Genomic DNA, 16,528 nt, shown 5'->3' with positions numbered 1-16,528 from the left:
TGACAGCCCAGGAAAGTAATTAAACACTGTCATGGAAAAAAGAAGGGCTCTGACAGCCCTGAGTTAAAATTATAGTACCACCAGCGGCAGAGTGGCCTGGGTATGAATAGTAAATGGACTATGCATTCAGGGTATTGTACTTTTGGAGGACATGTTATTTATGCTTTGACTGACAAGTGGGGAATTGGTACTTAAGGGCAGGCTGCAGCTGCCAAAGGCATTGACATGATTGCCTTTAAATGTGTTTGGGTAAAAAGGGAAAGGTTGGGAATGAGAGAGGATGGAAGCCCAAGGAAAGTGTGTACAGGAACATGCTTAATGTTCAACTGATGAGAGGGAGTTGTCAGAGAAGGGCATTTTCTCTCCTCAATGTAAATGACAACCCACGAGTGGGAAAATTGGAATGGACAAATAGTGAATGGAAGCACGTCTAGTTGATTAATAAGTGGTTTCTTTTACATAAAAACCCGAAATGGTAAAAAAAACTCCCCTCCGGTGTACTGGCCTTATTTATAGTAATGCACCCAGGATTGTGGCCCATCTTCTGTAGGGTGATTCCAGTGTGGCCTGTTACTGGCTCGGGGTAAGATTAAAGTGTGTACACCATGGCCAGGCGAGGGTGTGCAGCTGAGCACAGGACGTGTGATGTCTCGTTTCTCACAGCTTTTTGACAGCATTGTGGAGAAGATTCCTGCTCCAGTTTGAATAAAGGAGAACATCTCGCACTAGGAGTATCAGAGTAGCCATCAGAGCAATGTAACGGAAGGGTCATTGTATTCACTTATGAGACAATCTAGACCAGTAGTCTGCTATCTTCACCTCACCAGTGTTTTTGGGCTACAGCTCTCATCAACCCCATCCAGCATAGTCAATTGTGAGAAATCAGTGAATTCTTAGTCCAAAGCATCTGGAAAGCTACAGGTTGCAGCCCCTTGCTCTAGGTGATTCTCCAGTCCAATTTTTGCTGAGGTGAAAGTAACAAGTCTAGTGTCAGGTGGTAGTCACTTAGTAAATCAGATATTCGTCCACACAAATGGTTACTGAGTGATCCTGACTGTATTCTTGTAATTTCAATTCACTTGTCTTTCCATCAACACTGATTGCATCAAACTTGTTTTTAACGCATTGCCACTTTATTCTTTGTACATTATGTTCAACAAATTAATGGTATGTCGAGGAGACAAACATTAGCTGGATGTATCTATAGAAAATAAAAATGTACATCCTTTTGTTGAGGCAACCTATAGGCAGGACAAATGCTTCAACTTGCAGCTAATACAGAACGTGAGTTTGCAGTAATTGCATTTGTTGTCTTTTTTTCTCAATTGTAGCTGATTTAGATGTGGAGCATAACCAGAAAGTGATGAACATGGAGCATGCTCAGCAGATGAGATTAAGAGAGCGTCAAAAGTTTTTTGAAGAAGCTTTTCAAGAAGATATGGAGCAGTACCTCTCAGCCGGGTATCTACAGATCGCAAAGAGAAGAGGTACATATGTTTGGAGGCACTCTTATGTTTTACACCATCATTCTCATTAAATTGTGATTTGGTGGTACTTAATGTACTCCAGGGGTGTGCAACCTTTCACTCTCCAAATCGTTTTGGACTAAAACTCCTGTCAGGCTTGGCCAGCGGTGTGGAATCATGGGAGTCGTAGTTCAAAATATCTGGAGAGGCACAGGTTGCAGACCCCTGATGTACTCTGTATTTACTGTAACACATTTTTATGTCTTTCAACTATACTTCATTCTTCGCGCTATAGGTCACAACTCTTTTCACAAGCATCCCCTCCTGCCATTAGGAGACCGGACTTAAGGTTTTGGTGTTTACCAAACGTGCAGATAGGTTTTTTTATCACCATAACTTTCCTGCTTCAAACTTCCTAGAAGTCACCACATAGGGTCAGATTTTCTGTTTGCACAGGTAAAGTGCTACAAATTGAGCAAATACACCAAGTACCATTGTTGGTACAAGCAGGTTTGGCCCCAATCCATATTACCCAAAGAGTTTTGCAATGCGGTGGATTCCAAGGGCCCATTTCTATCTGCCATCATTATAAGGCGTACAGCAAATAAGGTTTGCTCCACATTTGGGTAGGACCCTATTACATAATATGTTGAACCAAGGCAAGAAAACGGCTGTGAATCTGCTTCTTTTTATATCACGCAGCAAACATACTAAAACAAAAAAAGGTTTGCTAAATTTCTTCCCCCTGTGCGAACATTTTTATGTAATATAGTTTGGGTCAGAACGTGCGTGCTCTACTCAGTATTAGACAAACTGGTGATAAGTGCATCTGATAATTATTTAGCACTGGTGCAAAGGTCAAATAAATCACAGTGGATTCTACCACTGTGCTTCGGAGTAGTTTTCCTTGAATATTTTAGTTTGTGATTCATACCCAACAATTCAAAACTTCTTTGGGTATGAATCACACATTTTAGAGCTACATGTACCCGTGCTTAAACACGCTACAAATGTGATGAAAGGCAACCATTTTGACACTTGGTCCTGAAGTCCAGGGATTTGTGGGGGTCCCGTTTGACTAGTACACGCACCATGTTCTACTGTTGTCGAGTGGTGTTTTGCTCATATCTAGAATAATGCTTTGCAACCCGTAGACTGTTTCTCAAGTCTGAGATGCCTTTGTCCTTTCCCACATCCTTCTTTGCTAGCAGTGACTCCCCAAGTGGGGATTCATAACAGCCCCTTCCCACTGAGCTTAGGAAACTGCTTCTCTTATTAAAGTCTATCTAAATAGTACGTCGATAAGCAAACCCGTTTGGACTGAGAGTTTAATGAGCCCCAGGTGAGGATAGATAATAAGGCGAGTAAAGCTGGTGAGTAAGTTTATGATCATCTTCCAAGAAACTGAGTTCTGGTACTAGAGGCCAAGCTTTCTAGGCCATTCAAGAGGGAAACTATGTACTTTCTTTTTGGGTTTTCAAAAACTTTATTTATGAGACAGTCACAAATCCAGCAGGGCACACGGTCCAGTACATATATATAACACATATAATACATTGAAAACATAACCTTGGCCCGTGAAGTCCCAAAGTGGGACTGCTTATGGTAAGGAGTTTGGATCTGTTGTTTCCGAAAGATCCTTGGCTAAGCAATGACCTTATTTTCTTTACATTTATAAAGCGCACAGCAGCCCAAAGACATTGTGGCGCTGATACAAGCAAACTCACTTAGTTACAAGAAAGAGCAGAACGGGGGAAGGTGAGCAGGGGAAGCAATTGAAATAACCTGACTGTGGATCGTGGTTACAGCGAACCTGCTAGCAGTGGACAACAGTTAGTAATACTAGTATAGGGAAAGGGCGGAGACTAGTGGGAAGAATGTAGTATCATCTCAGTATGGAGAAGTAGTACGTGCAGTGCATGACTGGGGCCGAAACAGTTGTGAACCAGTTGTAGGATTAGTTGAATAGCATCATTTTTAGGGTTTTCCGGAAAGACATGTGTGAGGTCTCTGCCCTGAGGGTGTTGGGTAAGGCATTCCATTGCTTAGGCGCAAGGTGAAGGAAGCTAGTGCCCCCTGCTTTGATCCTTTTTATTGTGGGGATGCATAGTTTGTTAGTATGACAAGCTCTCTTAGGCCTAGAAGATGTGGCTCTGACAATTTTATCGGACAGGTAAGAGGGTGCTGTGAGCGCAAGGCACTAGTTTGTGATGGCTAACGTTTTTGAATGTGATCCTTTTTTTGACAGGGAGCCAATGGGCCACGCGCCTGGAATGTGAGATGTGATCTCTTTTGGGCTCTGAGTGCATTGTTCTGAATGACTTGGAGTATGTTCAGGTTTTTTGCCGAAGTGCCAGCTAGAAGGACGTTACAATAGTCTAGTTTGGTCCCAATGGTGGCTCTGACTATAGAGAAGGCAATTCTCCTTGGTTACGTAAGGTTTAACTGTGTTTATTAGTTTGGTCGTGAATGAGGCAGAGAAGGCGTTCGCGCTCATCTGTCCTGACATAGAGAGCGTGGAGTCCATGTATACTCCGAGTGTCTTTACTGATGGTGAGACTGTGATAATTGAGTTAGCAATAGTGAACACCCTATATGGTTCACTAAGTTTGCTGAGAAGTTCTTTAGGGCCAACTATTAGAATCTCTGTTTTGTCTCCATTGAGACAAAGCCCTTTAGCTGCCATCCAGTTTGGATGATAGAGTAGATCTTTTGGAGACACTCAGCGTCTGACTCGTAAGAGCCGAAGAGAGGTATGAGGACCTGAGTGTCATCGGCATAATTTGTATATCCTATGCCGAGGGAGTCTAGTTTATCGAAAAAAGGGACTTAGTGAACAGATTGTAAAGGGTCGGTGCCGTGCAGGAACCCAGTGGGACTCTGCAGTGGATCGTGGTTGGTGCTGCACAAGCCTGGTTGGAGAAGACCTTCATGGCTCTTCCTTCTATGAAGGAAGTGATCGAAGTGGTGGCTTGATGGCAGAATTGAGCTGCGTTGGTGAGGTGATTACTGAGCGTCTTGTGGTCCACCAAATCAAACGCAGCAGATCCAGAAGGAGAAGTGCTGGTTTACCTTCGTCCATAATTTCTGTTATTTGCTTTTTTTAATTGAAAACTCTTTTTATTGAATTTTGCAACATAACAAACAAAAAATGGAAGAACATTCCCTCCGCCCCCTCACCCTGACGCCCCCCCTAACCCCACTGCAACAAGCTTAAACCTTTTAGCTCACCCTCCTACCGGGCGGACACTCCACGTTCATTGTAGGTCCAATAGTCTCAAACGCTGCGGGCACCACATCACCCTAAAGTCATCCTTAAGAACGTTCAATGTTTCACCCCAATCCGCCGCAAAGCACTGCACTTTATCGTTCATGGCATAAGTTGCCCATTCCAAAGTCACAATTTCCCAAATCTTCCGGAGCCAGTCTTAACACCTAGGTACCTCAGGGCCCTTCCATCTCGGGGCTATCAACAGCATAGCCGCCAGAGTCAGAATCGTTTTTGCTTTCTCCCTACCTCTAGGCTCCCCTGCACTCGAGGCGTCACGAAGGCCTAAGAGGATTTGTGCTGGTGTTCTTTCATCTACCCGGCCAAAGGCTTGCTCCTGCGCTTTCCGTATTTCTCCCCAAAACTGTCCAATCTTTGGGCATTTCCACCAAATATGTTCCGCAGTACCTGCCATTCCACATCCCCTCCAACATTTCCCCGATACTGTTGGGTGTATCCTATGGAGCCAGGCAGGAGTATAGTGCCACCCGAATAATAACTTATACCACGCCTCTTGTAAGTGGGACGCCTTGGCCAATTTAGGAATTCTCCTCCACAGGCTCTCCCATTCTGTCCTACTAATCTCACACCCTAGGACCCGCTCACATTCCCGCATATAAGCCCATTGGGTGCCTGCATTTGCGCTATCCAGAATTTTATAAATGTTGGAAATGAGGCCTTTCGTTCCGTCATTAGTGAGTAGGAATCTCTCAAATTGCGTTGGTTCCCTTGTGGCCGCGGTTCTAACACCTGGGTGCAGCACCCAATGCCGTATCTGCGCGAATCTCAGCCTTTCCCCCACTTGTATTGCGAATTCCCTCTTGCAGTCGTTGAATAATAACAATTCCCCTCCACGAAACATATCACACAGCTTCCTACAGCCTCCTTCCGCCACTTCGTAAATGCGCCTCTCTCCAGGTCCGGAGAAAAGTCCCCATTGCCGAAAATGGGGGTGAAGAGGGACGGGAATGTAGTAATCCCTTTAGGGCCCGCCAGCTTATCCCAAATATCAGCCATAAGTTTGGTATTGGAGCTCGGGGTCTATGTGGCTTCGGGAGTCACAACACTTCGGCTAGATCACGGTGCGCCACCGCCCTGTCCATCCTCACCCATAGCTTGTTTTGCATACCTTCCTCTCCCTTCAACCATTCCCTGATAATGCAGAGTTGTGTTGCTTCATAATATCGCCGAAAGTTTGGCAATGCTAGACCTCCCTTGCCCTTCAATGCCATCAGTAGCCTGACTCCCACCCTGAGCCTTTTTACTTCCCAATTAAATCCCTTGGTCAGCGTTCCCAATTCCTTGAAGAACCTTGCCGGGACCGGCTGCGGGATCGCCTGGAATAAATACATTAGCCGTGGAAGTGTAACCATTTTAACCGCAGCTATCCGTCCCACCCATGACACCCTAAGATCCCTCCACCTTTGGAAGTGCCTCTTAATTTCCCTAAGAAGTGGGGGGAAGTTTGCTGCGTACCATCCTGCTAGTGTTGCCATAATTCTCACCCCTAGGTATCGGATCCCTCCCGGGCTCCACAGAAAAGGAGTGCTCTCTTTCAGCCTATCCCGTTCCGCTGCTCTTAGCGTTAAATTCAGCACCTCTGACTTGTTAGCATTAATTCTTAATCCTGATGCCTCCCAAAAGACTCCAGGAGGGTCACGCTAGCCTGAAGTGATTCCCTTGGTGCCGCGAGCATAAGCAGCATGTCGTCTGCAAAAGCTGCAACCTTCTGTTGCTCTCCTCCAAAGGGGATGCCCTGAATCTCCGTAGCCTCCCTGATAGCTTATAAAAGTGGTTCTAAATAGATTGCATAGAGTAACGGGGAAAGCGGGCAGCCTTGTTTGGTTCCTCTCTGCAGGTTTACCCTCCTGGATGCTACCCAGTTCACCATCACTCTAATAGTGGGGGCCTGGTAATTGGCCCTAACCATCGTCATAAACTCCCCCCGCCCCCCAAATCCCATCTTTTCCATTACGCAAAACAGGAAAGCCCACACCACGCGGTCAAAAGCCTTTTCTGCGTCTAGCGCCACCAAGACCGGTGGAGTGTCTGTTTTCTGCACTTTTTCAACTATGTGGGCCACTCGCCTAATATTGTCAGCGGTTTGCCTGCCCCTAATAAACCCGGCCTGCTTGGGGTGTATCAATTGCAGGAGGATGGAGTCAAGTCTATTCGCCAGGATCTTAGTATAAATCTTAGCGTCGATATTAATCAAGGCTATGGGGCGGTAAGAAGCTCTCTCTCCTGGATTTTTATTCGGTTTAAGGATGAGGGTAACCTTAGCTTCTTCCATGGAAGGGGCAGTTCTACCTGTTTGCCGAACTGAATTGAATAATGACGTTAATTGCGGGGCCAGCTGTGAGATGAACAACTTATAAAAAGCAGCAGTAGAGCTGTCTGGGCCAGGGGCCTTGTGTGCTGGAAGCGCCCTTATCACCCCCTGCACCTCCTCCTCTGAGATTTCTTGATTCAGGGCTTCCTGCGTCTCCCTACTGATTTCCCCCAGCTGTACTTTTTGCAGGAATTTATCCTGTATGTCACTTTGAGGATGGTGAGAGACATACAGGGCGTCATAGTACTCCGCCAGGGCCTCCTGTACCTCTTCTTGCTTTGTGACCCGCTCACCTGTACCTAATTTTAATGCTGTAATCGCGTTTCTCGCCCTTTTACCCCTTAATGGGCACGCCAAGAGTGCATCTGCTTTATTATCCTTTGCATCATATTTTTGCCGCACAGCTAGTAAGGCTCCCTCTGCCCTTTTGGTACGCAAAAGTTCCAGCTGCCCCACCGCTTTCCTATATTCGTGCATTGCTTTCCAAGAAGGGGTGCTACCCGCCGCCTGTCTAGCCGCTTCCACCTCTGCCTCTAACTGGGATTCCAGTGCTTGCAACTGCTTCACTCGGTGGGCCGAAACTGCTATTAGTTCCCCCCTAAGAGTGGCCTTGAATGCATCCCACCTTATACCCTCTCCAGTATCCTCCTTCCTGTTGGTATTGAAAAAGAGCTTGATCTTCTCTTCAATGTCCCCCCTTATTTCCGGGTCCCTCAGGATGGCCCCTGGGAATTTCCAGCCCCAAACTCCCTTCCCTCTTCGGCCCAGATCCATCACCAGGGAAACCATTTTATGGTCCGCTATCCCTATCGGTCCTGTAAATACCTCCCGAATGGCACCCACCAGTCCTACCGAGACCCATATATAATCAATTCTGGATTGTGATCCATGGACTCCTGACAGAAAAGTGTGGCCCTCCTCATCCCCCTTTACTTCCCTCCATACATCACGTAACCCCATCCTACAAATCTTTTCCTTCAGTTCCGCGGACATTATTGCTCCCCTCTCTCCCCCTCCTTCCGGTCCTGTCTCTCTCCATATGCCAGGCTATATTAAGATCTCCCATTAGGACAATCTGACCCCAGGTTTGATCTTCTAGTATTTTCAGAAACCGTTGCAGAAATTGCTCCTGACCAGAGTTAGGAGCATACACTACCGCTATTGTATACGGGGCCCCTTGGAGCTTCCCCCTGACCACAATATACCTCCCTTCGTTATCCCTAATCACCTCACAAGTTCTGAAATCCACCGTATTCCTAATAGCCAGGGCCACTCCCCTTGCTTTACAATGGCCTGAGGCATGTAGAATCTGGTTGAAGCCGCGCAGTTTAAATCTACCCTGATCTTTATGCATCAAATGTGTTTCCTGGAGCCCCATAATATCTGGCTTTTCTTTCTGCGTGAAATGCTCCAGCTTTTTCCTTTTAAGAGGGGTATTCAACCCTCTTACATTATGCGTTAGCCACTTGGGAAGTTACCCAGCAGAAAACGGTTACCGCTATGTGGAAGTGCCCCTCCGCCCAAACTTCCAGTCAACTGCTCGTCGCCGGCCTTCCTCTCCCCTCCTTCCCTCCTCCCCCCCCGAAGGCTAACACCTTCCCGGCCACCTACCACTCCTAGCTTGGGCATTTACGCCCTTTCCGTTTCCAACATGGCTGCTCCGCCAGCGACCCCAAAGCTTCCTTCTACCTTTTGGAGGCCCACCACCCCTATCTTTACCATGCCGATTCAGGGCTGTGCCAAAGTCTCACTCCTTGCTTCACTGGAATTTCCATTACTCCGCTGATCGCCATCCCTGGGTCCTCTTCTTCTTTTATCTCCAACTGTCGTCCACTCCCAGGGCCTTGATCTGGATCGGCCACTCAAGCCCGTCCGACCTGCATTCGAGGGGGCATCCTCTAGGTCTATTCGCAAAAGATCAGCCCCTTCCTGAAGTGAGGTGATATGCCTCTGAGATCCCTCCCATTCAAAGATCAAGCCAAACGGAAAGGTCCATTTATATCGGATTGCTTTCTCGTTAAGGACCTTTAGCAATGGGCCCATTTGCCTCCTCTTCAGGAGTGTGCTGCTTGCCAGATCTTGAAATAGAGCAATCTGCTGGCCCTCGAACATAATAGGTTCCCGTAGTCTTGCCTCTCTAAGCACCGCTTCCTTCTAGGCGTATCTAGTGAATGCTGCCAAAACGTCTCTCGGCCTCGCTGTCCAGCCTTTGGCCAATCGCCCGGTTCTGTGTACTCGATCTAGCTCTACCACCTCAGGGCTGCCCTCGCCTAAGATGTCAGCAAAAATGCCCTGAAGTACCGCCTTCACGTTCTTATCAGGCACAGATTCCGGCAGCATTTTTAGCCTTTATATTGATCCTACTGGACCTGTTTTCCATATCCTCCATCTGCATTTCAAGATTTCTGGTAGCTATGTCCAGCCTCTCTATTGCTTCACTGTTAACTACGGTATCTTTGTCCACTTCTTGGAGGCCTTTCTCCAGGGTGTCAGTCCTCTCCCCTAGCTGTCGCATCTCTTGTTTCAATTCCCCTACAGCTTCATTCAGGTCATCAGGTCAGTACGCATCAACTGGAATTGCTCCTGAAAAGTATTTGCCAAATTTGCTTGTAAAGCGTGCAGCTCTCCTCGAAATTCCTGTCTGGGCATAATTGCCAAGTCCTCTGCTTCCCCTTGGGTGGGAGCCTCTCCTGCCTTACCCCGGGGGGCCTCGGGCCCTTCATTTGGGTTCTGCGCTGGCCACATCGCATGGAGGGTGCCCAGATTATCTCCGGAAGCTTGAGGCACTTTCTCCCCTTTCCCCTTGATTTTAATAGACATGTTGCTCGTTTCTCCCCTGCGGGGACGACCCCGAGCCGGCTGCATCTCACTGGGCTTCTCCCGCGCCCAGGTGGTTCTGGCAAGACATGGCTGTGATTTGCCCTTTCAGAGTGGTGTGGCCTGCCTTTCGTTTCCTCCCTGATCTTCACGGGGACCCCGATATAAACCAGCCACTCGGTATAGAGGTAATCCGCATGGTACGTTTGTGGTGAATGCGGCTACTTGCAAATTCTCTATGGTTCCTCCCGGTTTTGGGCACAACCTGTCTTGCGCTCCTCTTTGGGCGTCACCTCTCCAAAAGTTTCTCTACCCCCCAGGCGCACTGATGTAGACCAGACTGCTCTCCGATTCACCAGAGAGGGGGGTGAGTAACCTCCAAGCTCCTCAACACCGCAGCGCAGCACTATTGTCAGACAGCACCGCTCGATGGGCAGAGGCACCCCGCCTCCCAGTATGTCCGCGTACCTTTGGTCTCCCCGCTAGTCTCACAGCATGTTGTAGCCAGCAGATCGGAGGGCACTCGCAGGGGCCGGCTCTTCTCTCCAGTCACTCCTGGATTGTCCGGTCTAAGCTGCCGGCCTCCTTCCCTCCGCCCTGTACTCCGCCACGATCCGGCTGCAGGCGGACCCACCTTGTGGACTAGCTTCCTCCGGACCGCCGCCGAGGACTCTCTCCTCTCTCCAGGGGGGGACCCGGCACCTCTGGTTCCCCGATATACACAGGGTTTGCTGGCGGGGGCGGGCCATTCACGGGGCCGTGTCCACTGAAGCGTCCTTTACGGCGCCAGGTAGGGAGCGAACCTCCAAAGCCCCCTCTCCGCAATGCGCCTCCTGACCAGATAGCTCTTCGGAGGTTCCCGCCGAGGTAATGCGCTGCTTCGTCTCCCTCAGGACGCACCCCTCCTTCCGCGCCAGCTGCGCACCAGGCCCGTTCTCCCTCCAGAGAGGCTCCACAGCCCCCGGCCTCTCTTGGCGCCTCGCTCGCCAAACAGCTCCTCCGGGCCGGCCTGCTCTCCTAGCCTTCACCCTTCTCCTCGAACCCTGCGGGGGTTCACTCGATGCCTATGACGGGTCCGTTGATGGGGTGGTGGGCACCTTAAATCAGTCGGGTCCGGAGAGCGCCGTTGGCACGTCTACTCAGTGCCGGCGGCCATCTTGGAATGTGTTATTTGCTTTTTAAGATAGAGAAGTGTGGATTCCGTGCTGTGACCTTGTCGGAAGCCAGATTGCCTCTTACCAAGGATGCTATTGGACTCAAAGAAGTTTTGGATTTGAATGTGGGCTGACTTGTCGGGGATTTTTAGGAGAAACAGAACTGTGGTAATGGGGTGGTAGTTGTTCGGGGATTTGGGGTCTAAGGAAGTTTTGTTTTTAGGAGTGGGCGACCCCATGCTTCTTTGAGGCAAGGTCGGGACTAGACCGGATGTGAATGAGGCATTGATGAAAGCTGTCAGAAAAGGTGCAAGGGAGTCAGCACAATCCTGAATGATATTGGCTTGGCTGGGCAGATGTCACCTTTGCAAATAGAGGGTTTTAGGTGTTTGAGAAGGTCAAGAGCTTTTACTTTAGTGACATCTCTGAAGGAGAAGAGGCGCTTGTCTGGGAGCGTGGTGTTTTTGGTAAGCGTTATAGGTGGGTCAGACTTGGTAAGGGCTTTGTATTGAGCTTGGATTTTATTTTGCAAGAGGGTTATTTTATTGATCAAGGGTGATTGAATATTTGAGCACCATGCTTCATCTTTAACAATGTCATCTGAACCAGTGGTGGGGGTGACGAAGTCTCTGAAAATGGCGAACATTTCTTTAGAGTGAGATTTAGCATTTGTTATTCTGGTGTTGAATGAGTTAGCCTTGGCTTGGATAATGGATTGTTTATATTGGACAGACAACTTTTTGAATTCTTCTTTAGAGGAGTCACTGGGGTTGGTTTGCCATTTGATTAAGGCGTTGCGTTTGAGATTGCGTAGCGCCTGAAGTTCTGCTGTGTACAATGAGTTAATGTGCATGGATTTTTTTTTTTTTTTGGTTCTAATGGAGCAAATAAATCAATTGCTTTTTTGAGGGTGTCATTGTACAGTTCTGCTAATACAGCAGGGTCATTTGCAAACAGAGGTTTGCAGGCTGGAGCCTCGAGAAAAGGTAGGAGGTTGTCTTTAGTAAGTTTTTGTGCATTTTCCTTGCCAGTGTGGGTGGTGCACAGGTGTGTGTAATGGAGGCAGTGGCTCTGGGAATGGTGAATTGAATAAGCTGGTGGTCAGTCCAGGGGCAAGGAGTGTTGGAACTGATTGTGGTCGGCTACCCAGCCCAGGGTGTGACCTTTGCGATAGGTGAGGTTGGTGATTCTTTGCACAAAGCCCAGATCCATGAGTTCCTTAGCAAATGCTTTGGCTGGTTATCTTTAAGGTCATTAAGGTCCAAGTTGAAGTCGCCAAGTGGAAGGGTTTTGGTGGAAGTTTTGAGGTTATCCCCTACGAGATGGAAGAGGTTACCCTGAATGTCGGCGGCCGGGCCTGTGTGCCAGTAGAACGTTTTTTTGCCAATAGTGCAGTTAGGAGATATGGAAAGATTTGCAGAGATAGTGTCAGCGTTTCCTTCTGGTGAGGAGTTGACTATTCTGAAGGATAGCACTCATTTGCCCCCTTTCATGTGCTGTCTGTCTTGACAGTGAATGTTGAATCCTAGGAGGAGGGCTAATGCGTTAGCTGGACCGGGTGCTTCATGAAGCCAAGACTCTGTGATGGCTAAGATGTCCAGGTCAAGATTGTTGAGAAGGTTGCGGATCTCGGTGGCATGTGAGGGGAGTGAGCGTGCATTTATGAGGGCGCATTTGAGGGGAGGGAGAGAGGTGCTGTTATTGGTTAGTCGGGTTAAAGGAGAGACTATTGGCGCTGTAGGGAGAGGGTGGAGGACTCCTTGTTTACAGGGAGTGGTTGGATGGATAGTAGAAGGCGATGAGCCGACCTTCGGTGTGGCATTATCAATGGGTGTCAGTAATCCTGAAGAAAGTGAGTTAGTCGAAATTCTTGGAGGGGTTGTGGACATGAAGTAGGTTGCGTCTGTGCGTCTGGAGGCAAGAGGGCGCGAGGAGCGTGTGCCTAGCATGAGGTTCCTGAGGACCGATGGCCTAGGGCGACTTGAGTGTTGTGAAGGTTTGGTGCGAGACCTGAGCATGTAAAGTCTGCGGTCAAGGTAGTTCGGAGGACTGGAGAAGGCCTCGGCAGGCACAGTAAGTGCCTTTTTTGGGAAGTGGAGGGGTGGTAGGAAGGGGGTAGGGGGGATATCGTCTGGGTTGGGGAGAGAAATGGCCATCTAGCGCAGGAGAGGGCAGTATAGCAGCTTGCAACTTGCAGCAGTTTTGAATCCGTAGGTGCACAGTAGAGGGGCCAGTAGGGCAAGCGGAGCAACTATGGCAGTAGCAGCATATGAGGCATGCACCAAAGTAAGTGAGCAGATGCAAGAGTAAAGTAACGGGCAGCATGCTCAGTTGCGGCGGCAGTGATAACGTGTGGGGCAGGCAGCTTGGCGGTGGGGTGATGAAGGACCTTGGTTGTAACAGGGTCACAAGTGCAAGAGGTTATATACCGGTCACAAAACAGCACTGACTGGTGGTCAGTGGGGGGTGCTCTGAATTGTTCTAATGGTAAATGTACCACTTTTGTGTCTGTGGTGTACCAATATTTGACGAACTGGGCCTGGGACACCATGTATTAAAGTTCAAAGTCAGGCACCAGAAGGCAACCGCGCTCATATACTTCGGTCATCTTATCCCATTTTATCCTGACAACCCCACCCTCCCTGACCAATCTAGCAACCAACATCCTAACTTTAGCAAAACAAAGCCCTATCCGGCCAAAGAGGGACGTTGCAAAAATAATAAAGCAATTTGGGGAGGACCACCTTCAATAATGAGACACGGCCATAGAGGAAAATTGGGAGACCAGTCCACAACGTCAGCTTTGCTGCCAACTGTTGCAAGTATAGTTTGTGATTTTTCATGTATAGTGCTTGATGGTCCCTGGAGACCACAACCCCCAAGTACCTATATTTAGAATTTGCCCAGCGAAAAGCTCCAAGGGGCACAGGTCACTCGGTGGCCGGTGATAAATGGAATAGTTCTGACTTAGTGTTGTTTTCTTGTACCGCGAATATTGCATGAATCCATGCGCATCTTTCATAATAGGGTCCAAATTTCGATCTGGGTCAAGGACATGCAAAAGCGAGCCGTCTGCATATAGTGAGATGACTTGGAGAGGTCCCAATATATGTATCTCTCTATGTACATGAGCGTCCTGTACTAGTGCCGCCAATAGTTCGATTGTGAGTACAAATAACGGAGGAAAGCAGGCAGCCCAGTCTGGTGCCATGCCTCAATGGAGAAGGGGAAGAAAGGGTACTGTTGGTGCGGACTCTAGCCAGAGGGCTGGAGTATAACAACTGGATGCAACGTGAAAAATACAAGCCAACTCCAAAACACCACAGAATCTGAAAGAGGTAGTGCCAGGAAACTGAATAAAAGGCTATTTCTGCATCTAATGACACTGCCACGCCTCGGTATTTATTTGAGATAACACACCAAAACATCAAAGCCGATTTAGGGCCGTGGATCTCGTGGGGATAAAGCCAGACTGGTCTGGGCGTACCAGTTGTGACATCAATGGAAGTAGGCACATGGCCAGAACTTCAGTGCAGACTTTGGCGTCAGCGTTAATTAACGACAAAGGTCTATATGATGACATGCCATGTAGGTGTCTGCGGGGCTTCAGAAAAACTGATAATAATCGCCTCACAAATGGACCGGTGGAACTCGCCCCTCTCGAGAGATTCCTCCCACAACCCCAATAACCTTGAGACCAATTCCAAGTGGAATGTTTTGTAAAGCGCTATCCCTAAGCCATCAGCACCCGGGGCTTTACCAGAGGAAAGCACCTTCACAACTTCAACTATTTGTTCTGTCGTGGGCTGTTTAAAAACTAAGGCAGCATCTTCTGGCAATACTGGCAAATGGAGGCCAGCCAGGTACTGGATGATCTTGGCTTCCGACGTAGTGTCACAATTATCGTATAGGGCAGCAAAAAAGTCGGAGAAAGCATCATTGATGTCAGCATCCCGCACTCATCTGTTCATTCCTCCCTTGTACACTCGCTATGGGCCGACTAAAACTGTTCCCCCTTACCAATCTGGCCAACGACTTGCCAGATTTATCGCCCTGCCCATAGCTCTGGGCAATCACGGGAGCAGCAATATGTAGTATTTCACAATCTACTAGGGTATGAAACTCCGACCACAATTCCTGTATCTGCCCTAATGTGGACCCTGATTGTGTTCCCCCATGTGCGTTCCCCAATGCCCTCAGTCGGTTCTCAACCTCTTGTAATTCACACCTGATAGTCCAAATGACCCAAATGATACATACATAAGCATACCCCTCATCTACACCTCAAATGCCTCCCACAGCGTGTAGTGCAATTGAACAGAACCCTCACTTAGGGCAAACAATGCAGCAATATCAGTGTGTAGCGCTTCAACGATGTTTGTATCTTGAAACATAGCTGGAGCCATTCTCCAGAGAGGGTGAGATCTCGGGATATCCTCAAGTAGCAATGACCGCATCACTGGGGAATGGTCCAATAACCTACGGGGATGTATAGTTAAGCCTTTAACCATCAACATCAAGCCAGGGGATAGCAACCAAAAGTCTATGTGTGACCCAGAATCGTGTACTGTGGAGTAATGTTTATTCTCTGTCCTGAAGGTGTATTTGACGTCATGCATCCACCAACGGCAGGTACACCATCAGCTGGTGCAGTCTGCGCATGCCTCAGACAGATCCCTGGGAACATCTGACGTTCTGTCTAGCTGGGACTCCAGGATTGTATTAAAATTCCCCCCCCATATTATCATGGCCCCTTCAATGTCAATGAGCTCGTGGGTTACCTGTTGGTAGAATTCGAGGTCGTCCAAATTTGGACCATAAGTATTGACACGGACAAGGAACTGCTCTGTCAGCATCCCCCAGAATGTAACATATCAGCCCAGAGGGTCAGCCACGCTCCTAGCTACCCTGAATCCCAAGGAGTGGTGTATTAGCGTAAGGAACCCCCTGGACTATGAAGAGTAATCAGTGTAGTACTGCAAGGGGGCCCCATCTGCGTGCAAAGCCATCATGGATTCTCCCCAGCGCATGAGTTTCTTGTAACATAATTATTTTAGGACCATGTCGTTCTACATCTGAAAGAACCTTGTGTTTAATCCCCAGGACGTTCTGTATGAAGAGCGACAGCGGGAGCCCTTGACGTGTCCTTTCCAAATGTTGGAATAAAAGCCCTAAGGATACACCATATTGCTCCGCAACCTACTGCCCACATAATGACTGTCAAACTTTAAAACTGTAAACTCCTGCCCACAGCCCAGCCACCCCCACCCTCACCACCCACCCCAACTTGACAGTGCAACCCAAATAACTCTGCTTGTGCTATCTCGGGAAGTTCACTGTGAACACCAGCCAAAGCATTTGATGTTAAAGTGTTCAGCAAAGCGTCCAATGCAGCACAGCAGCAGACCAGAATAAGGAATCATGTACACTTAAATCGGATGCAGCAGTTTAAGTGTCAATCTCCCGATGCAGAGTGCGCAGTGGTTGAGGC

General features: G+C 48.4%; 1 protein-coding gene across 2 annotated transcripts in view; it reads left to right on the top strand.

Annotated features, from left to right (window-relative positions):
* Positions 1-16,528, top strand: part of DTNBP1 (dystrobrevin binding protein 1) — a 1,092,536-nt gene that overhangs the window by 1,017,979 nt on the left and 58,029 nt on the right. For both annotated transcript variants that reach the window (XM_069613561.1, XM_069613562.1), the window contains one exon: positions 1,332-1,487. In XM_069613561.1, coding sequence (XP_069469662.1) covers positions 1,332-1,487 — 156 coding nt within the window. The remainder of the gene's footprint in view (positions 1-1,331; positions 1,488-16,528) is intronic.

Source organism: Ambystoma mexicanum, chromosome 5p, assembly GCF_040938575.1.
Source record: "Ambystoma mexicanum isolate Mex_15411 chromosome 5p, UKY_AmexF1_1, whole genome shotgun sequence".
Taxonomy (NCBI): domain Eukaryota; kingdom Metazoa; phylum Chordata; class Amphibia; order Caudata; family Ambystomatidae; genus Ambystoma; species Ambystoma mexicanum.
This window is presented reverse-complemented; position numbering and strand designations above follow the sequence as displayed.